The sequence below is a fragment of the Ostrinia furnacalis genome, unplaced genomic scaffold (assembly GCF_004193835.3).
Source record: "Ostrinia furnacalis isolate ACB-3 unplaced genomic scaffold, ASM419383v2 OfSCF7297, whole genome shotgun sequence".
Lineage (NCBI taxonomy): Eukaryota > Metazoa > Arthropoda > Insecta > Lepidoptera > Crambidae > Ostrinia > Ostrinia furnacalis.
In genome coordinates, this window is record NW_021137536.1 from 30,604 (window position 1) to 53,329 (window position 22,726).

At 36.3% G+C, this 22,726-nt stretch overlaps 1 protein-coding gene across 1 annotated transcript in view; it reads right to left on the bottom strand.

Annotated features, from left to right (window-relative positions):
- Gfrl (Glial cell line-derived neurotrophic family receptor-like) overlaps window positions 1–21,904 on the bottom strand; it is a gene marked incomplete at its 3' end in the record, with an annotated part of 52,144 nt that extends 30,240 nt beyond the window's left edge. Inside the window, exon 1 of the mRNA XM_028319597.1 lies at window positions 21,794–21,904. Within this exon, the coding sequence (XP_028175398.1) occupies window positions 21,794–21,896 (103 nt within the window). The remainder of the gene's footprint in view (window positions 1–21,793) is intronic.
- Between the last annotated feature and the right edge of the window lie 822 nt (window positions 21,905–22,726).

Consider the following 22,726-nt stretch of genomic DNA (forward strand, 5'->3'; position numbering starts at 1 on the left):
TGTAAATTACGACTTGACTCAAAATGTCCAAGTTATGGTAATTTCGTTATAATTTAATTCCTTCAGCGTGAAAGAACATATCATGCGTGAACAGCGTTTTTTCAAGGAATTTGCTACTGATTGTTGTCCTACGAGTCCTACGACGTCCCAAATCAGGGTCACCCTACCCAAGTCCATTATATTAGGTCTGAGTGCTTACGGAGGGCTCTGCGATTCGGTATATTGGTCTAATGAAAATAGTTTGCTGAAGGGTTATCATATAAGAAATCCTATATGTTTGCTTGGCTCGGCTTATTGAAGAGGTCTCTCAAGATGGCTTATTATTGGAATTAGATAAATGCTTTTTGGAGTTTGGAGTTAGATAAGATGTCGTTTGTTGATCGTTATTATGGATTATAGATAAAAATGCTTTGTGTTTTTAAAAGAATCCGCGATCACATATTATTGTGTAGTATGTGTATGTTTTTGTACTGTAACTGTGCCTAGATAAATCTATTAACTGTATCTAAAATAAATAAATAAATTTTTGCAGTTTTTTTTCGACAGAGTATAATAGGACCACCCATTCCTACGAGTTGACTAAGGCCCGATGCGACCAAACTTTTATCCGAGAATAATCCCTGGTATAACTGGCACATTGACAGTTTCAGTATGGGAAATATGTCAAAATGTTGAATAACTGACGATTTATTCTGAGATGAATATTTACTCTTGTTTGGTCGAATCCACCCTAAAGGATAAATATTCGAACATCAAGGTGCATCAAGTCTCCATTTACCTCTGGTAAATTAGGGAAGGTCTTGCTCCTATAGTGGAGATGATGATACCTATGAAAAAAATGTTTTTTATTGATTTCGACGGTAGTTAAAGTTGAATTTTTTTTTCCACACTCCTACAAAAAGTATTTTATTTTACTTTCAGAACAGTTTGGGATCAAAGTGACAAACATTACTTTCAAAAACTAAATACGATCATCTCAACTTTCTCTCTTAGGACGGGGAGAATCGGGAAAAAAATCCCTGGAAAATTAATTACGAAGCACTCAGTATCAATTTGGAGAATTAATGTCAGCTCCGCGGTGATATTGTGTATAATTAATTTGTTTCCATTCCATCAATCCCTAATTTTTAAGTGACCCCTAAGAAAACAAAATTCCAGTTATGTGTTACCATAGGGGTCACTTCAAAATTAGGGATTGATGGTGAAAACCAGCATAAGCAATCTACAATAAACAGGTATATTTAACATTGTTTTGCCAAAGGGTCTGATTTTATTATAAAACTGTTATTTTCGTCAAAATTGAAGTACTAAACTGCCTTCCTAACTCCTACCTGGTTATCTGATGATTTTTTAATGTATGAACCCTTTATGTGTAAGAAGCAGCATAAGAAAGTTATGCCCGTTTTCACCATCAATCTCTAATTTTTAAGTGACCCCTATGGGAACACATAACAGGCATTTTTTTTTTCATAGGGATCACTTAAAAATTAGGGATTGATGGTGAAAACGGGCATCAATCTCTTTTGCAATAATTAATAGTGATATGAGCTCTAGGTTCGTAATTTCAATTCCGCACATTTTATCTTTTAAATTATCTCTATCAATGCTTATAAATTGTAGCACCTAAAATTTCTTACAAGGCAAACTTCGAGTCTTATTTCAAAGTGGGTAATCTATCTAAAATCAATTTCAGTCATATATGTATACCTATTCTGTCCTGTAAATTGGTCTAAATGTTGAAATTGTTGTGGATAAAAAAAATCTCTCTCTTTGTCTCGTCTAAAATGTATAATCTCATAGGACCCTATCAGATTTTAACCCTCAAAAATTCTCACTCAGAACCAGTCCATCTTGCTAGCACGGTGCTTACTTACCAACGCAGGGGTTGTGGTTGACCACCGCGAAGATCCTGTCGCATCGCTTCTTCATGTGGGTGTTGGGACAGATGCAACCGAACAGTGGCGAGAGCCGGAGACCAGCCCAGGCTTCGCGGCACGCTTCCCTGGAGGAAAATGGAGTGTTAAAAATGGAGTGTCAACGGGACTAAGCAGTGAACTCTAAACACAAGGGCTGCCACAATAGATCAAACCTGGTCGAGCTGGCGCAAATGAAGGCCCAAAAACGAATAATAATAAAGGCCTGGAGGAAGTGGAGGGTTAACAACTGATTGAACGATTAACCCTTAACCAGGCTCTGGTGGCCTGGCCTACATAAATTTGAACTTATGATGGTGAAGATACGGTTGCAAACCAATTACTTTTTTTGACACTGGTTATGTCCCCGTTTCTACCAAAGCGGAGAGGAGATTTGTGTTTGAATAACGAATCCGATTTCGTGTTTTCTACAACACCTCTCTCCGCTCAGCTTTAGACTAATTTAACCTAACTAATACTTGAGATAGCTTGCTGTCTTGGAACTTAGAACCAAGCAGAAGAATATAAAAGGAGTTTAAAATACAAATATCGACTTCTCTTCAGTTCCATAGCGGGATAAGTACAGATGACTGAAAAGGTTTTTAGATTGGGCAATAGTTGGAAATCTTCTTCCATCTTGGGTCGATTTTTCTTTTGATAGACCAAATTATCACGCAATTTTTTAGTCACATAAATAAAAGTAAATAATGGAGGTATGTCAATTCAAGCAACAAAAAAGTGGATTGCTTCACCTCTGCACCAGATAACGTCGTGTAAAATGCTGACAATTTTAAAACTGGCTGTCGTTTTGGGGAAATGCATTTTGATATTTTCGTGCGACATCTTTTCGGTAGCACGCAGTTTTACAGGTGAATAAAATGTTTGATTTATATAGCGGTATGGTAGATTATTGTACTAAATATTTACCTTCTAGATGATTGACTTTTGAAATTTTACAGGTAAAGGTAAAAACATTATTTCGCCAAAGAGAACTGTCTTAATAGTGTCTAAGTTAAAATGAAGATAATTTTTGTTTTCGAGCGAAACTAGTTTGCAAATGTTAAATGAAATAAAGAAAATATTGCGATTTGATTGTAAAGAAAATGGTTTACTTCAAGAAATTAATGTCGGGGAAACCAAGGAGATTTGTAACAAAGGTGAGTTATCACAGAGCCGATTTCTCTGCGCCTATGACAGTAGCTGACAATTTCGCGCAAACTGTGGAGTGTTGAATGAGCATCGAATTTTTGAAGTTTCTAGCTCGATAAACAGCTGAAGGTTTAGAGACATTGACTTTGTTGCTATCAACCGGTTACAATTAAAATAGTAAGACACGGATCTTAATGTGACGCTGCAGCATCGCAGCCGAAACGTCAAGCCGTGAGTACATAATGTAACTCATTAATAAACGTCGCGTTAAGACCCGTGTCTTACTATTTTAATTGAAATGGAACGCGACAGTTTAAAATCGGTTACAACTCTCCTCGGTCTCCCCTAAAGTCAGATTAAATAAAATAATTGTATTAAAAACCTTGTTCAAATAAAATATTCGCAAGTTACTTAAATATGTTATTTACATACATTTCAGCCCTGCATTAAAACAGTTCCAGTTGCGTTTCGTCCCGGGTCAATACTAATCTCCAAAATTAAGCCTGTCCTGTCCTGTCCTGTCCTCCGTACCGGAATAAACGGAGGACGGTGACCTCCCGTTTAAAATAGATCTTTACACAACTAGGCTGATGCCCCGAAAATAACTGCTCTATTAAATTTGAAAAGCCTTTTGGAAGTTTCATTGGTCTGACGAAGTTAAAGTCTTTTGAATTGTGGTGTTAAAATTTTTGTCAAATTGTATCATTCTGTGAGCTTTATTTATATCACTAACTTATTAGTAGGTATAGTTCTTGCGACTCACGAAGGCGAGTGAGCTTTACGTGTGTACCACACATGTAAAGCTCACTCGCCTCGCTTCGTGAATTGCAACAACTATAATCTGTGTTATAGCTATGATATTAATTATTTCTTTCAGCTTGAGGACTGAGGTGAAATCACCATAATGTCGTAAATTCTCATGATTTTTACAAAATTCATAACTTTTGATGCGATGCCAAAGAGCGATGGAGCGTGCTATGCTCGGAGTTTCCCTGCGTGATCGAATCAGAAATGAGGAGATCCGCAGGAGAACCAGAGACTGACATAGCCCGCAGAATCGCTAAAATCAAGTGGCAGTGGGCGGGGCACTTAGCTCGAAGAGCTGATGGCCGCTGGGGCAGGAAAGTTCTTGAGTGGCGACCACGAGCTGGAAGATGTAGCGTGGGCAGGCCTCCCACTAGGTGGACCGACGATCTGGTGAAGGTCGCGGGAGGTACCTGGATGCAAGCGGCGCAGGACCGGTCTTTGTGGAATTCCTTGGGGGAGGCCTTTGTCCAGCAGTGGACGTCTTTCGGCTGAAACGACGACGACGACGACGATAACTTTTTATAAAGTAATTAACTCAGAACTTCCACTTGTTGCAAATTTTTATGTGAATAAAATAAAAATCTCGAGAATAGAATTTCCCAGTCCAGAGAATAAATAACCTCCTCCTTTTTTGAAGTCGGTTAACACGCTCACTGCGTTATGAGGTCTAAAAAGCCACATGCAGAACTTATCGCAGGTGCGGCAGTCATAATCGCGTTCTCTCACTCTGTGCGGGGGGCGACTATTTTAACATTTCTATGAGTACAACAGAGACAAATATATCAAATTGCTTCTCTTACGAAGCCTAGCATAAAGACGTAGACAATATTGTATGAGGTCGATTAGGTCCCATACGCACTGGATAGAAATTAATCACGTTCAGTGCGCCGTGAGGTCTGAACTGCCTCAAAAATTGCAGGCCTCATAACCGCACAGGGTGAGGCGCGGGCGCCGCGCATTTAGAGTAGTGATGTGATTAGTTGCGATACGGACGCACGCTGTTAGCCGGTGACACATTAACACTGACTTTTTAACTAAAAATGGCATTTGTATACACTTAACGCACGTATTTATTTCAGGTATTCCTAGTGGCAGATAATAATAATAATAATAATTTTTGATAATAATTACATTGTAAAAAGAAAAAATTAAAAATAAGAAAGTAAGATGAATAAAGGAATAATAATAATAAATATTTTTGGACATTTTACACTGCGCTTCTAGTCCCAAACTAAGCAAAGCTTGTACTATGGGTACTAGACAACGGATATAGGTAAACATACTTAAATACTTTTTTTTTTGTAAATAAATACATATTATACATAGAAAACACCCAGTCCAATACAAACAAATATGTTCATGCACACAAATACTGTGCGGGAATCGNATCGAGGTTATTTTTAAGATTTTGGTATTTCGGTAGTAATCGCATCACTACTCTAAGAGATTCGTATTTGACCTCAATCGCATCGAGGTTCTTTATTACGATTTTGGTATTTCGGTAGTAATCGCATCACTACTCTTAGGAAATACATAGATTACCTTAATAGCATTAAGGTAAGATTCCATGAACACGGTATGAACTTCATCACAGCACAAATCACATCACAGCACAACTCAGTGTTAAATTAGGCTCCAATATATTACGTACCTATGTACGAGCACAGATTGAACATAGTCGAAAACATTTTGCCATTTCTTTTACAGTTGGGTAAAAACAAAATAATTGTTTTAAATATTCCCCAAACTCATCTGCCTCTCGGTCGGTACACTCTTGCCAGAGTGGTCGTAGTCATCATTGTGATCGTGAATCATGAGTGATGTTTTTTGCAATACGACGCGATTCNCGGTGCTAGGGCTGTCGATGCGTCCTGGGGCGCGTCACAAACATACTTGAATACTTTTTTATTTACTTAAATCTAAATATATAAAAGGAGAAACTGACTGACTGACTGACAGATCAACGCACAGCCTAAACGGCTAAACGTAGGCACTTGAAATTTGGAAGGGACGTAGCTTAGGTACCGTAGAGGTGCACTAAGAAAGGAATTCCCGAAATTCCCACGGGAACGGGAATTAGCGGGAAAAACGGGATTCACGCGTACGAAGTCGCGGGCGGCCGCTAGTAATTTATAAGTATGCACACAGCCTTATTTTTTATCTACTGTCGTGGGCGTTAGGGATTTGATTCTATTTTGGGGGAAGAGATATTCTTCTTGTGAATTATTGATTTGAAATAGAACTGTCTATAATGTTTGATTTGACAAATAATACGTAGAAAGTTTTTTTTACGTTCATCCTCCTCTGAAAAGCCAGAAACTTGAATAAAGTTAGAAATACAAAACTTCTTAACAGTAGTAAAAGTATAGTTGTAGGTCTATATCTATTATCTAAGAACCTTTATACCAATAATTTGAATTTGAAAATATGAATCATTAAAATTTTACCGTTTCTGAGTAATGTTCCAGTGCCTGTTTTATAAATGCGAACAGTAAACATTTAAGACTTTAGGGTAGATATTATAAACCTTGATATTATTACCAAACCAAAACCTCTTTTTGGCGCAGACTCTAAGTCCTCCATTTTGTCAAATGGTTCCTCGAAGTTCCTAAATACTTGTCTAGTTCCAGAAACACTTCAATTGAGCGCCAAGTAGCCTAACCCTTATTCTCCGAATCAATTTTACAACAGTAAAAATGTCTGCTCCAAAGCGCCAATCTCAAAGGCAAATCTGAAAGTAAGGCATAGTGCACAACGCGGTCTCATTACACTCGTGATGACGTGACGAGGGTCCAATAGACATTAATGCTCGAAAATTTTGACGGTTCCCCTAATTTGCCACTTGCCCTTTTGAGCTCGTGAAATATTGGCCCATTTCTCATTTTCCGATAATTTTTCTTATGATTTTTTTGTTTGCGTCATCACTAAAGAGGAATATTAAGCGGTGATATTTATTTTAGACTTTGAACTGTTATTTTCAAGTAAAAGATATTGAGATAAAGTGCATAATCGGTTAATAAATAATAGAAGAACGAGAATACACTGAATTATTTTATAAAAACAGTAATTTGTTGAAAACCAGAGCTGTATTTGCAGGATTTTCCGTGTTAATCAGAGCTACTTCCATTTATTTATGTTTCAACTTATTCTTCTATGTTTTAATATGCTATTTAAGTAATTATTATTTCTAATTAATAGAAACTAACTTGAGTTTTTATTGGAGGCCAAGCATTAATCTTGTCACTCACGACGTTGCAGTAGCGGTCACACGGTGTGAAAGTACATACCTACTTAATAATACATAGTTAAAGAGGCTCTAAAATCCTTGAATAAACATACTTACGCACTTACAAACAACTTCTACACATAAATGGCGTTAATTCCGTGGCCCAGAAAGCAAAGCCAATACTTATTGTTTGGCTTTATATGTTGCACTCCCTGTCTTCGCACCATGAAAGGATCCGAGACAATGAGCCTTTCTCTTGGCATGACTTGGGCTTCCATTGTGTAGTGTGAACTCCGCCTTACAGGCATTTATCATGCGTAGAAAATCGCGGGAACACGGAGGTTTGGTGAATCTATTTTTTTGTTAATCTAAGACTTGTTTTGATGAAAAAAATATATGTACCTAGAAATCGTTTAAAACGCACTCAAGCCTAAAAAAAACTGTTATTGTTAAAAAAAACTTTTTCAATAACAAACTTCAAAATTCCATAGAAAACACCGGTTATAGTCATAGTTAAAGTTAGGGTAGTGCAACTGAGGCTTACGCCCGTATTCACAAACATTATTATGAGGTCTCACAGTGCGCGTGGACGCACGGGGTGACACACGAACCAATCACAGAGCTCTATTCAACGCTGTGCGTTCGATTTGCTGTTTCACATAAGCAAGCATCGTTTGTGAATACGGACGTTAATCGTGTAGTACTTTAGTGCATGTAACTAAACTTGTAAAGAGACTTGAGAAACGTATTTTTTTATAAAAGAAATTATTATTTTTTCTTTTTTTTCGATGAAAACTTAACTATGAGCTTTTTTTGTAACGCACGAGTTGGCATTATTATATGCCGTGAAAATTCACAACCAAACTGAATATCAGTCTGCTTTACATTATGCAATTAGTTTGATTCGGTAATTAGTAAAATTCGATACAAAACAATACTAACTGTTTATAGATCCATGTATGTATGAATTGTTGTAATGCATTCTCCCCTGGGGTTACACATTGGTAATTAAATAATCATGACGCTAACGAAGCGTTGTATGTGAACAAATAAGAGTATCCAATTGTTTTGTTTTCAAATTGATGTATTGTATAATATCTACTCTGAAAGTTACTTCTGTTGAAAGTGACATGAATTTTACAAAGAGCTATCGATTCTGTAGCCAATCGCCATGTACAGTCTATATTGACAAATCCCTATAATTCATTTTGAACCATATTTCCCTGGAATACAGTACACAATCCGTGGTCAGAAGTTAGGGTATGATGTGGAAAATTTTCATTCCGATGTATTTTTTATTTCGAACGAATCGAAGTAATTATTCGATTCGTATCGATTCTGCTCAGTCGAAAATGGATAATTATGTGGTGTGGTGACTATTATGAATTTGTTAGACTTTTGATTATAGAGAATGGTATGAGGAAGTCAATTATTTAGAAAAATGCAATTTGTAAACATTACTTATCGTTTATTAAGTGACTAGGTACCTATATTTAAGAATTAAGCTTTAGATTTTACAAAACTTGGATTAATCATTGAAATTACTGCCGATAGAAAAACAGTTTTCACGTTAAACTGTTACCACAGAATAATAATAAGTACTACGTACAGAAGTTTTACTTCGCGAAGGTATTTAAAAAAATGTATGCTCAATGTCATTAACAATATGGTGTAATTTAGCCTGTCTCAAGAGTCAAGCACAATTTTGTTGACAAACGTCAGTGATCGGCACTGCGCTGAAGCTATAGGGCTGACTTCGGTAAAATGAAGTGACGTGAGGTGCCAAACTGCGGAAAATGGCGGAGGAAATACATGATTTAGCATGAATTATCATGAATAATATTAACTACTTATTTACCACTCAGTGTCTTGAGGCAACTTAAAAAAGTAGGTACATTCTGTATTTTTATTATTATTTACGCAGTTAAATACTGCACAGTATTTAGTACACCCTTTTGTTTATTTTCTTCCATCATACACAAGAATACGCGTGCGTGAGTCAATGTTCGCTCGTATGTGAGGCCTTGTCGAATAGTATCCTGTAGGTGGGCCATCGTGCGTGTTTTGTTTTCGATGTAAACTCGCGGAGATGAACAGGCCTGCTGTTACTTCATATTGTTTTTTATACCACTGAGTAATAATGTGTTAAAAACATGTCACTTTTTATTCTAGAAATAAAAGTTATCATGGTTATGTCAAAAGTTATGTCAATCCAACCAGGAAAACAATGTGCAAAAGACTGGCTAGTCTCAATAGTTAGTTAAGTAGGTTATTTTATAAGATATAATACTCCAAACCAGCAAAAGAATGTAAATTCTTCAACAACCTCAACTCAAACACAATAGCTTGGCCTTTGACTCGGCGCCATTTTGTCAACGCTCCCAAAATGGCCGCCGAACGAAAGCGCGGGAAGCAAACAATGGCGGGGTGCCTGAACGATTTGTCTTAATTATCCCCCTTTTTAAAAGCGACTTATCAATGTCTGGGATGCTGGGAATGCATCCAACAAATAGGGTGAATTGAGTCTGACCTGGTTTGGTTTTAGCTCGCTTTTAGGAGCAAACGGGTTGCGGTGTAGAGATATGCCGACGTTAGAGTAAATTCGCAATAAATCATTATTTTGGCGGCTGAATAATAGACATAGTAGGTCATTATTAATGCTTTTGATAATTATAAACCTCATTTATTATTTTATCGTCATGGTAAAGTAGCGTTAGCTACTGAAGATGCAGTTAAGTAATTACTGTTAGATAGATAAATACCTGTGGGCTGAGTGTGAGTTTTTTTCAAACGCGCTCACTAGTGAGAGCGTTTGAAAAAAACTCACACTCAGCCCTCTGCTCTTTACCACACAAAACTGACAAATAAAAGAAAAAGAAAATTGCAACGACACAGTTAAGGCTAGTTTATAAAAACTCTTGTGGAAATTTTTGGGAAAGGCCGTCCATCAGTGGACGTCACTTGGCTAAAACGATCGAACAAATAAAAACATTAGACAATGTGTAAAGTTCTTTTCTCTGTGAAGAAAACAGAAAACATGATTATTTTTATTAATGAAGAGCTAAAAACATACAATTTTACATTCCTCATATTGCAAAAAAAATATCATTGCCCAAAAACGGGAAATTCTCCAAAATTAGTAACATGTCTTCAAAACATTTTCGCATCAATTCTCGTTTCCCGGATCTCTTTTTTAAATTAATATTCTGAGGGGTCTCTAAGAAAAATCTTGAAGAGTCTTCAGGCATGAGAGGCTCTCCACATCAAATTTATCTTTAAATCTAAGCCGAGGCGATGACCCTGGGATTGCGGGTAGGCGGGGATATTTGACGTGACAATACATATTATAAGGTCTATTCAGCATAATTTGTCCTTGAGTTTCTCCAAAAATTGCATGATCTAGGTTGTTAGCTGCTTAAATATCGTTGACATTGAAGCATTGTTTTAAGTGAATTGATTGGATTTTACTTATAGATCAAGATAAAGTCAAAGTCAAAATTTTTGTATAGACTATTTTGCTCTTAAGGAGCCTCTACATGTCTCATAATCTTTTTATCCTACCAGCGCTTCGAGACCAACATCGAATAAATACTTTTTCTTTCTTTCTTTCATTCAACATAACATTAGTAGAATATTACGAGGATGTTGGACCCCTATGACAAATGGTTTATATTTCCTATAATTACAAATTTAAATCAAAATAGCCTTGAAAACTAACTTACAAATACCTAAACGGCTTTTAAATGATTATCATCATCATTTCAGCCATAGTAGGACGTCCGCTGCTGAACATGGGCTTCCCCAAATGCTTTCCATGTTGATCGATTGGTAGCGGCCTGCGTCCAGCGCTTCCCTGCTACCTTTATGATGTCGTCGGTCCACCTTGTCGGTGGATGTCCCACGCTGCGTTTTCCGGTAGTACGCGGCCTCCATTCCAGAACTTTAAATGACAATGTCCTCCCTTAATATCAATTCCAATTCACGCCCTCCCAGAGTCCCACTACAAACTACAAAGTCAACAATCAATTGCTTCCCAAATGTAGTTCAGGGACTCAAAAATCAACATAATAGTTCAGTTTGAAACAACTCTTAAGTTAATAGAGACTATTGTTGTTACTTGTTTGGATTTATGGTCATACCTTAGAGTTTCTGTCTTCAATTTATGGCAATTTAATGGTCTGGTGTGGAGTATGGGTTTGCTCTTGCTCTTATGGCTTTTGAGTGAAAGCAATATCTACTAGTTACTTCAGTATAAAAAAAAACATGCACAGGCAACAGCCACTATGTATTTAAATTTTAAAATCTTTATAAAAAACTTTTCATAGCAAATATTTGAAACTAAAATGTACTTGAAAATTCATAATTCAATCACAACGCGTCTCTCAAAGAATAACAATAAATTCCAAAAACTTGAACTACACTTTCATATTTAAATTCAATTCTTCTTAATCCAGATTATCCCAAATTTTCATTTGATTTCATTTACATAAGTAAATTATTTATACTGCAAAGAATTTTCTTTTTGAGATATTACAGGGTACGTCGACACCTTGACCTTACAGACCAATGTGTTTGTACCCTTTTATGCTCTTCACGTAACCTTGATATACTCGTACATTTATACATAATACTTGTATACTATGAGCACATTCAAGAAAGAATCTGGACAATGCAGAAACGAGTTTTTTTAGGTTGGGTTCTGTTTTCAAATGTGCAAGAGACCCAGGTTCCATTTATTGGGTTCATATTGAGTGTAAAGTTTAGAATGTAGGTATTATTTTTAGTCTAAGTTTTGTAATAAGACGGTTTATGTTGAAACCTCATAGTGGTTTGATTTTAATTGGTTTATTCCATATGGGCCCTAGCACAGAATAATAATAAGTCCCTAGTACCTTACCTAGCATAGTACATAATATCAGTGGGATACGTCAAACTTTCGATAAGTCAGAGATTGTTACTTGTTACCATCACCATACAAATTGCAAGAACTTTTTAATTAGAATCGCATCGCAATTTAAGCAATCAAAGAAAGTAAGTTCTTCTTTCATCGTTTAACCCTTTAACTGGTATAGAGACCAATATTTTACATTGATTTTGAACTCTATGTTATCTTACTAAAGTTCTAAATCTGCTGGTATCAATTCTGCCACTACCAGGTAATTTAACAGGCAAGCTCAACATCTGTAGTTTCAGCCCTTTAGTCAAACTTTATGAGCCTCCACCTTCATCTGACCTATCCATGTCTCAATCGAGTCAAAGACTAAGGCTGAGTTCCACCACTAACTTTGACCGTACTTAACTATAAAGATAACCGGCGTATTTTGTATGGAGTTTGACAGATTTTTGATGTTTGTTAAAGTCAAAATAAGATGGTGCAACCCAGCCTAAGCTTTCCCTACCCATTGATAATTTCTCGGCGTTTTTCTCTCATCCCACAGCACCCAAAAGCTCCCCCTGGTTTTTCTTCAAGAACAATACATCAAAATATTAATAACAGCACGAGTGGCAGCCAACAATGGATGTGGGGCGAGCCTCCGAACAAAGGCGAAGCGGGTCACAGCGATCAGTTCGTCTATTGGGTTATTTTCACATGAATCAGTCATATTGTGGCTAAACCACATAAAAGTAGAGGTCTGAGTTTTAGGTTAGAAGTAAATTAAGCTCTCAATACTGAATTTTCCGTAGGATTATAATGAAAATATCTAGTCTGGATTATGTTTGAAAAAAAATAGTCAGAGTCATACTTTAGAACTAGCTGACGTATGTAAAGTTCCATCAAAGAAACCTAAAACAGCTAGAATATTATTTAATAGCATTTATAAACAGTTTTAGTAGGCCTAGGATACCACAACAAACTTTTATCGAAGCATTTTATCAACTTTGCGTAATAAGCCCATACATTGGTTGTCGAAAATCATGGATAACATTTTAACATGGCGCGCATTCTAGACCAGCTGGTGTTTACACTAATACTACTAGATTAAGCTTTCGTTTCTAAATTCAGACAAAAAGACACAAGCAGGATTTTGTACTAAACAATTATAGAAACGCTACATTAAAACACACAGCCTTACTATTCACAGTAAATATTATTATAACCTTTAAACAACTTTGAAGTCGGATTGCAAAACACAATCAGTACAAACCCAGTTTATCCTGTAACTTTTAAACTCTCATTACTATGCGAAGCTATATAAAGAGCTACCGTATAATAAATTTAAAGGTATAGTTAAAAATCACATGCTTAANGTTCTTTTTACTCTTTTGACGTTGCGTTGACAGCTTTTACCTAAATTCGCGCGGAATATTTTTGTGAAATGGCACTTAATCTTGTCTACTGAGAAGTTACAGCGTGAGAAAAGCCAATTTTACATACCTAGTTAAAAGTACAGTTACAGAAGCTAATCCTTGAGTAAACATACTTACGCACTTACAAACAACTTCTACACATAAATGGCGTTAATTCCGTGGCCCAGAAAGCAAAGCCAATACTTATTGTTTGGCTTTATATGTTGCACTCCCTGTCTTCGCACCATGAAAGGATCCGAGACAATGAGCCTTTCTCTTGGCATGACTTGGGCTTCCATTGTCTAGTGTGAACTCCGCCTTACAGGCATTTATCATGCGTAGAAAATCGCGGGAACACGGAGGTTTGGTGAATTTATTTTTTTGTTAATCTAAGACTTGTTTTGATGAAAAAAATATATTTACCTAGAAATCGATTAAAACGCACTCAAGCCTAAAAAAACTGTTATTGTTAAAAAAACTTTTTCAAGCCATAACCAAACTATAACTAACTTCAAAATTCCATAGAAAACACCAGTTATAGTCATAGTTAAAGTTAGGGCAGTGCAACTAAGGCTTACGCCCGTATTCACAAACATTACTATGAGGTCTCACAGAGCACGTGGACGCACAGGGTGACACACGAACCAATCACAGAGCTCTATTCGATTTGCTGTTTCACATAAGCAAGCATCGTTTGTGAATACGGACGTTAATCGTGTAGTACTTTAGTGCATGTAACTAAACTTGTAAAGAGACTTGAGAAACGTTTTTTTTTATAAAATATATTATTATTTTTTCTTTTTTTTTCGATGAAAACTTAACTATGAGCTTTTTTTGTAACGCACGAGTTCGCATTATTATATGCCATGAAAATTCACAACCAAAATGAATATCAGTCTGCTTTATATTATGAAATTAGATTGATTCGGTAATTAGTAAAATTCGATACAAAACTATACTAACTGTTCATAACTACATCCATGATGTATGAATTGTTGTAATGCATTCGCCCCTGGGGTTACACATTGGTAATTAAATAATCATGACGCTAACGAAGCGTTGTATGTGAACAAATAAGAGTATCCAATTGTTTTGTTTTCAAATTGATGTATTGTATAATATCTACTCTGAAAGTTATTTCTGGAAAGTGAAATGAATTTTACAAAGAGATATTGATTCTGTAGCCAATCGCCATGTACAGTCTATATTGACAAATCCCTATAATTCATTTTGAACCATATTTCCCTGGAATACAGTACACAATTCGTGGTCAGAAGTTAGTGTATAATGTGGAACATTTTCATTGCGATGTATTTTTTATATCGAACGAATCGAAGTAATTATTCGATTCGTATCGATTCTGCTCAGTCGAAAATGGATAATTATGTGGTGTGGTGACTATTATGAATTTGTTAGACTTTTGATTATAGAGAATGGTATGAGGAAGTCAATTATTTAGAAAAATGCAATTTGTAAACGAAAGAACATTACTTATCGTTTATTAAGTGACTAGGTACCTATATTTAAGTATTAAGCTTTAGATTTTACAAAACTTGGATTAATCATTGAAATTACTGCCGATAGAAAAACAGTTTTCACGTTAAACTGTTACTTCATATTGTTTTTTATACCACTGAATAATAATGTGTTATAAACATGTCACTTTTTATTCTAGAAATAAAAGTTATCATGGTTATGTAAAAAGTTATGTCAATCCAACCAGGAAAACAATGTGCAAAAGACTGGCTAGTCTCAATAGTTAGTTAAGTAGGTTATTTTATAAGATATAATACTCCAAACCAGCAAAAGAATGTAAATTCTTCAACAACCTCAACTCAAACACAATAGCTTGGCCTTTGACTCGGCGCCATTTTGTCAACGCTCCCAAAATGGCCGCCGATCTCAGAAAGCGCGGGAAGCAAACAATGGCGGGGTGCCTGAACGATTTGTCTTAATTATCCCCCTTTTTAAAAGCGACTTATCAATGTCTGGGATGCTGGGAATGCATCCAACAAATAGGGTGAATTGAGTCTGACCTGGTTTGGGTTTAGCTCGCTTTTGGGAGCAAACGGGTTGCGGTGTAGAGATATGCCGACGTTGGAGTATATTCGCAATAAAACATTATTTTGGCGGCTGAATAATAGACATAGTAGGTCATTATGAATGCTTTTGATAATTATAAACCTCATTTATTATTTTATCGTCATGGTAAAGTAGCGTTAGCTACTGAAGATGTAGTTAAGTAGTACCCTCAATCATAGGTAGTACCTAAGTACTTAGATAATTACTTAGTAGTAAGTGTTCTACAAATGCCTGCTCTTTACCACACAAAAGTAACAAATAAAAGAAAAAGAAAATTGCAACGACACAGCTAAGGCTAGTTTATAAAAACTCTTGGGAGAGGCCTATGTCCACCAGTGGACGTCAATTGGCTAAAACGATCGAACAAATAAAAACATTAGACAATGTGTAAAGTTCTTTTCTCTGTGAAGAAAACAGAAAAAAATATTATTTTTATTAATGAAGAGGTAAAAACATACAATTTAACATTCCTCATTTTGCAAAAAAAATATCATTGCCCAAAAACGCGAAATTCACCAAAATTAGTAACATGTCTTCAAAACATTTTCGCATCAATTCCCGTTTCCCGGATCTCTTTTTTAAATTAATATTCTGAGGGGTCTCTTAGAAAAATCTTGAAGAGTCTTCAGGCATGAGAGGCTCTCCACATCAAATTTATCTTTAAATCTAAGCCGAGGCGATGACCCTGGGATTGCGGGTAGGCGGGGATATTTCACGTGACAATACATATTATAAGGTTATTCAGCATAATTTGTCCTACAGAATCTACAAAAAAATGTAGGGTCTAGATTGTTAGCTGCTTAAATATTGTTGACATTGCAGCTTTTATTGTTATAAGTGATTATTATTGATTAGATTTTAATTTATTTATTTTAATTTTTTATTCTTAATGTATTCACAAAAATAAAGAAAAAAAGTATTTTTTTAAAAACAAGTTATGCTTTAAAACGATAAAATAAAATATGAACTCCATCAAACCCAAAAAAAGCTCCACGCGAGATTAGAGGTACTTACGTAGATGTAGGATTTAACTATTTGTTTTTTTACTGAGACTTTTGGTAAGATTAAGTTGTGTGATTATGTATTTTTGTTTATTATTAAGACAACTTTTCAGTGGCGGTACAAAGTTCGCTGAGCTGGGACTTACGAATACTTAAACGGCTTTTATATGACAATGTCCTCCCTTAATTTCACTTCCAATTCACGCCCTCCCAGAGTCCCACTACAAACTACAAAGTCAACAATCAATTGCTTCCCAAATGTAGTTCGGGGACTCAAAAATCAACATAATAGTTCAGTTTGAAACAACTCTTAAGTTAATAGAGACTATTGTTGTTACTTGTTTGGATTTATGGTCATACCTTGAGTTTCTGTCTTCAATTTATGGCAATTTAATGGTCTGGTGTGGAGTATGGGTTTGCTCTTGCTCTTATGGCTTTTGAGTGAAAGCAATATCTACTAGTTACTTCAGTATAAAAAAATCATGCACAGGCAACAGCCACTATGTATTTAAATTTTAAAATCTTTATAAAAAACTTTTCATAGCAAATATTTGAAACTAAAATGTACTTGAAAATTCATAATTCAATCACAACGCGTCTCTCAAAGAATAACAATAAAATCCAAAAACTTGAACTACACTTTCATATTTAAATTCAATTCTTCTTAATCCAGATTATCCTAAATTTTCATTTGATTTCATTTACATAAGTAAATTATTTATACTGCAAAGAATTTTCTTTTTGAGATATTACAGGGTACGTGACCTTGACCTTACAGACCAATGTGTTTGTACCCTTTTATGCTCTTCACGTAACCTTGATATACTCGTACATTTATACATAATACTTGTATACTATGAGCACATTCAAGAAATAACCTGTGTACCTACCATGAGTTTACGTTAGGTGTGCTCGCTAGCGAAAACGTCAAAAATCTCTATGGAGATTTTGTTTCTTGAAAGTAGCCGCTAGGGGCGCTGCACAATATGTCATACAATTAGGTGTCATTTTTTTACGCAGTCGCTAGCGAGCACACGTAACGTAAACTCATGGTAAGCACACTGGACAATGCAGAAACGAGTTTTTTTAGGTTGGGTACTGTTTTCAAGTGTGCAAGAGACCTAGGTTCATAGGGTTCATTTCATATTGAATGTAAAGCTTACACTGTAGGTATTAATTTTAGTCTAAGTTTTGTAATAAGACGGTTTATGTTGAAACATCACATTGGTTTGATTTTAGTTGGTTCATTCCATATGGGCCCTAATAAGTACCTTACCTAGCATACTTAGTACATAATATCAGTGGGATAAGTCAAACTTTCGATTTGTCAGAGATTGTTATCATTACCATACAAATCGCAAGAACTTTCTAATTAGAATCGTATCGCAATTTAAGCAATCAAAGAAAGCAACTTCTTCTTTCATCGTTTAACCCTGTAACTGGTATAGAGAACAACATTTACTTTGGTATTGAACCTTATGTTATCTTACTAAAGTTCTAAATCTGCTGGTATCAATTCTGCCACTACTAGGTAATTTAACAGGCAAGCTCAACATCTGTAGTTTCAGCCCTTTAGTCAAACTTTATGAGCCTCCACCTTCATCTGACCTATCCATGTCTCAATCGAGTCAAAGACTAAGGCTGAGTTCCACCACTAACTTTGACCGTACTTAACTATAAAGATAACCGGCGTATTTTGTATGGAGTTTGACAGATTTTTGACGTTTGTTAAAGTCAAAGTAAGATGGTGAAACTCAGCTTAAGTTTTCCCTACCCATTGATAATTTCCCGGCGTTTTTCTCCCATCCTACAGCACCCAAAAGCTCCCCCTGGTTTTTCTTCAAGAACAATACATCAAAATATTAATAACAGCACGAGTGGCAGCCAACAATGGATGTGGGGCGAGCCTCCGAACAAAGGCGAAGCGGGTCACAGCGATCAGTTCGTCTATTGGGTTATTTTCACATGAATCAGTCATATTGTGACTAAACCACATAAAAGTAGAGGTCTGACTTTTAGGTCGAATTCCGAGGCAAATTAAGCACTCAATTTTATGTGCATTATAATGAAATTGTAGCTCTAGACTTAATAAATAACAGTCTTCATCATACAAGTTTTTCATCTAAAGTGAGGCAAAAATCGTAAGTCATCCAATGTCAGATTTTATGGGAAAAACTAAGTTAGTAGGCTAATTTTTTTGCCTCAATTTTCGTACGCTTACTATAGGTATATCTAGACTTTATTAATCTAATAAAGGTTTGTGCTTCGGCTAGAAAAAGTGACTCACTTTTTTGTACTTTCAAAAAAGTGAGTCATTTTTAGAACTAGCTTATTAATATGTTGAAGTTACAAAGCATAGATACCTATACAAATGAGAACACTCTCTTGGCTAGAATATTATTTATTTGCCCAGAAATTGTTCGCACTTGGTACTTACTAATAGGCTATAGCTTTTGTTTATAAATTCAGACAAAAAGACACAAGCAGGATTTTGTACTAAACAATTATGGAAACGCTACATTAAAATACACAGCTTTACTTTTTACAGTAAATATTATTATACCCTTTAAACAACTTTGAAGTCGGATTGTAAAACACAATCAGTGCAAACCCAGTTTATCCTGAAATTTTAAACTCTCATTACTATGCGAAGTTTGTGTAACTACCCACGAACCGAGGAGCGAAACCAAAGGTTTCTTTTGTCAGGGACATCATTATGAATGAGTATACAGTTTGGCAATGTAGGGAGAGAGGGTAGCCTCATTTTCTCAGATGAATCAAGACAACTAGAAGATAATGAGGCTCCTGTCTGAAGGATTTCAAAGTCATCTAATGTCAATATAACTAGTCAGAAAATAAGGAGACCAAAAAGTGGCAAAAGTTGTGGTCTTAGGCTAACGTTTGCTGGACTACCACCGGCTTACAGAACTCCTCATCCTATTGACCCTCTATCATTATTTTCTACTTTAGGGCCTAATCGCATTTCGAAGTGATCATGTGACCGATCAGATCTATCATATGAAACTGGTGTCTATCCCAAGATTACTAGCAAACTAGAATTAGAAGGTCTCTTAGCACGAACGGGGATTTAACTGTGAAGACCTACTGTTTATTAAGAATGACTCATAAACGGGACAAAAAACTATCTACCTACATATCTATATATTTAATTCTAAAGCATATATACATGCTGTTACTGTTTCAACTTGTATTGTGATCTAACCATGATATGCACCGTATGTTAGCGTAAATAAAGAGATGATGTTCACACCGAAGTCCAAAAATTGCATTTCATCCCCTTTTACTCAAGTAAAATTACTGAATAAGTAAGTAATGATCGACGTTGGAGATACAAAGAATATCAGCATCATCATCATCATGATTTAAGCCATAGGACGTCCACTGCTGAACATAAGCCAAAGCCACCCCTAATGATTTCCACAATGGACGGTTGGTGGCGGCCAGCATAAAATATTAAGTTAAATTCAATTTGACCATCGAGTTTGACTTTGGACCTAAGAACCTATTTTTTGTTTAAATTTTATTTACAAAAAACAGATTTTTTTTTTAAAACTAAGGCAAACTTAACTCTAAACAAAATTTGACCATTGAATTTTTAGTTTCGAAATTTGGAGTGAACAGGTCTTAAAACTAGACCCATAAAATTAGCTTTATTAGGTGTGTGTAATTTTGATAACATTTCATATCTCCAATTTCACTACAATATAAATATTCACAAGCTCATTTGGATATGCTAAATCAGTCTTAATTTTCATATTACGTAAGGTCAAATTACATGTCGGTGTGACCGGCGGTCATTCGTTCTGACCCCGCCATAGCAACGTTCTCAGAGAGGGAATAAAACATCAGAGGATCTTACAGTAAGTGAAAACGTCATCAAATAATCAGTGATGTATGCGAGCTCGTCACCCTTATTATATACGCAAATATGTATGAGGCAGCGCCAAAGAGTGTGGTTAATGTTTGCGAAAAGTCCACTGATGTATGTGCTGCAGTACTTTTATGGGGCAAAAGCCATAGACATAATACAGTCATAATACAGTTTGTAGTTTTTACTCTGTGTCACACTGTGTGATAAGTATTTTGGCTAGATTCTTAAAGCTGTTCTTGAATAGAGTGGGAATAGAAGTGGACCCAAGATACAGCCTTGTGGTACTCCACAGTATTGATGAAGATGATTTAATATAGATTGCGTTGATAAAGATAGATGCATTTCACACCACACAATACTGACAAACAAAAGAATAAGTGCATTTTAGGCGATCAAGAACGGATAAGGTACCGAATTCTTGCAAACTATTTGAGGAGAGATTTTGAGATGTTAAAACATTAACAACACATAAAAATAGACATGTACTCTTACAGCTGTAAATATCCACAACTAGTGCTGTACCTTTTTGTGTTGTTGATAATATCGATAGAATCGATACAGTTGGTTTAGCTTTCTCTATCGCTACCCTATCTCTGTCGGACCAAGTGAACTAGCTTATAACCGTTTTAATCTCCACCGAAGTTGACTCATTCGGTAACTTACCAAACTATAAGTTACAACTTGCCACGAGAGCCGAACGGTGAAGGGGTCGGACTGGACGACTCGACACCCGAGGAATGCAGGAACGAATGCCATCGTTCAACTATTATGGTGAAGTCTCGTAACACAAGCGTATTTAGCTTAGTGGAAGGAGTTTAGATGTGGTCATTTACTATGGGCCTCATAAGAAGGCTCAAGGTCACCCAAAGGGCGATACTGTGTAGGTTTGTTATCGACACGAAAAGAAGATGAACCCAAAGGGCGATGTAACATACTATTTGCGTGTTTGAATCAGAAATGAGGAGATTTACAGGAAAACCAAAAAAGTGAACCATACATAGTCTGTAGAATAAAATCAAATGGCAGTGGGCGGGGCACTTAGCTCGCAGAGTTGATGGCTGCTTATAATAGGCAGAAAAGTTCTCGAGTGGCGAGCACGGGCCAGAAGACGCCGTGTGGGCAGGCCCCCCACTAGGTGAACCGACGATCTGGTGAAAGTTGCGGGAAGAACCTGGATGCGGGCAACGCCGGACCGGTCGTTATAGAAATACTTAGGGGATGCCTATGTTCAGCAGTGGACGTCCTGTGGCTGAAATGCTGACGATGGTGCCCTGCGTGCCCAAACAACTGCACGCAGGAAGATTTAATAAATGCTACTGATAACGCCACTCTTGTAGCTGAGTTTTGGGGTGACACTGTATAGGTTTTTGTCGACACGACAAGAATAAGATGATGATGATGATGNCGATGAAGGTGATGATGAAAAACAACTTACCAAGTTCGGATCCACAGACGCGCGGGATGATCTCGAGGATGGCGGAGCAGGAGGCGTCTTCGAAGCACAGCTGCCGGGCCAGCAGGCAGTTGAGGATCGCCATGGCCTTCAGCCCGGGACCTGGAGATAAAGGAGAAAAAAGGTTTAATGATTTCGATTTGTGATTGGTAGTTTAAACGACACATAGTTACTTGGGGATCTGGGAGGGACTATTGCAGGTTTGGTACCTAATTTTTGTAATGTTCGAGTAGCACCATGCCACACAAAAACGACGGTGGCGGGGTAGGCTTTATTTATGCAGAACAAGACAGGTGTATATAACCACATTTGCACCTGATGTTAAGTGAGATGCAGTCTGGACTCTGGAATGGTACAGCTCGCATGTAATGCCACTACCGCTTACCGCCTCAATGTACCTACTATGTATTTAAGATTTAGGCTGAGTTGCACCACCTAACTTTGACCGTAACTATGACGATAATCGGTGTTTTTGTATGGAGTTTGACAGATTATTGACGTTTGTCAAAGTTAAAGTAAGATGGTGCGACCCAGCCTTATGCTCGTTTTCACCATCAATCCTTAATATTTAAATGACCCTTATAAAAACAAAATTCATATAATGTGTTACCATAGGGGTCACTTAAAAATAGGGTTCGATGGTGAAAACGGGCATTAGTCTGACATTGGAAGCTTAAAAATTAAGCTAAATGACAATTTAATATGAAGACACGTTACCAGACACGTTCTTTTATTTTTTCTGTTCATTCCTGTCTACTTCAGTGTACTACCTATTTCTGTTAAAAATCTTTATTTTATTTTTATTTTTCTCTTATTCAGAAAACCACAGCTCTTTATAATATTAACACAAACAGGTGTTTTTATACTTCTTACAGTCAATAATGGATTCTATAATAATTATTATAATCTCGTAAA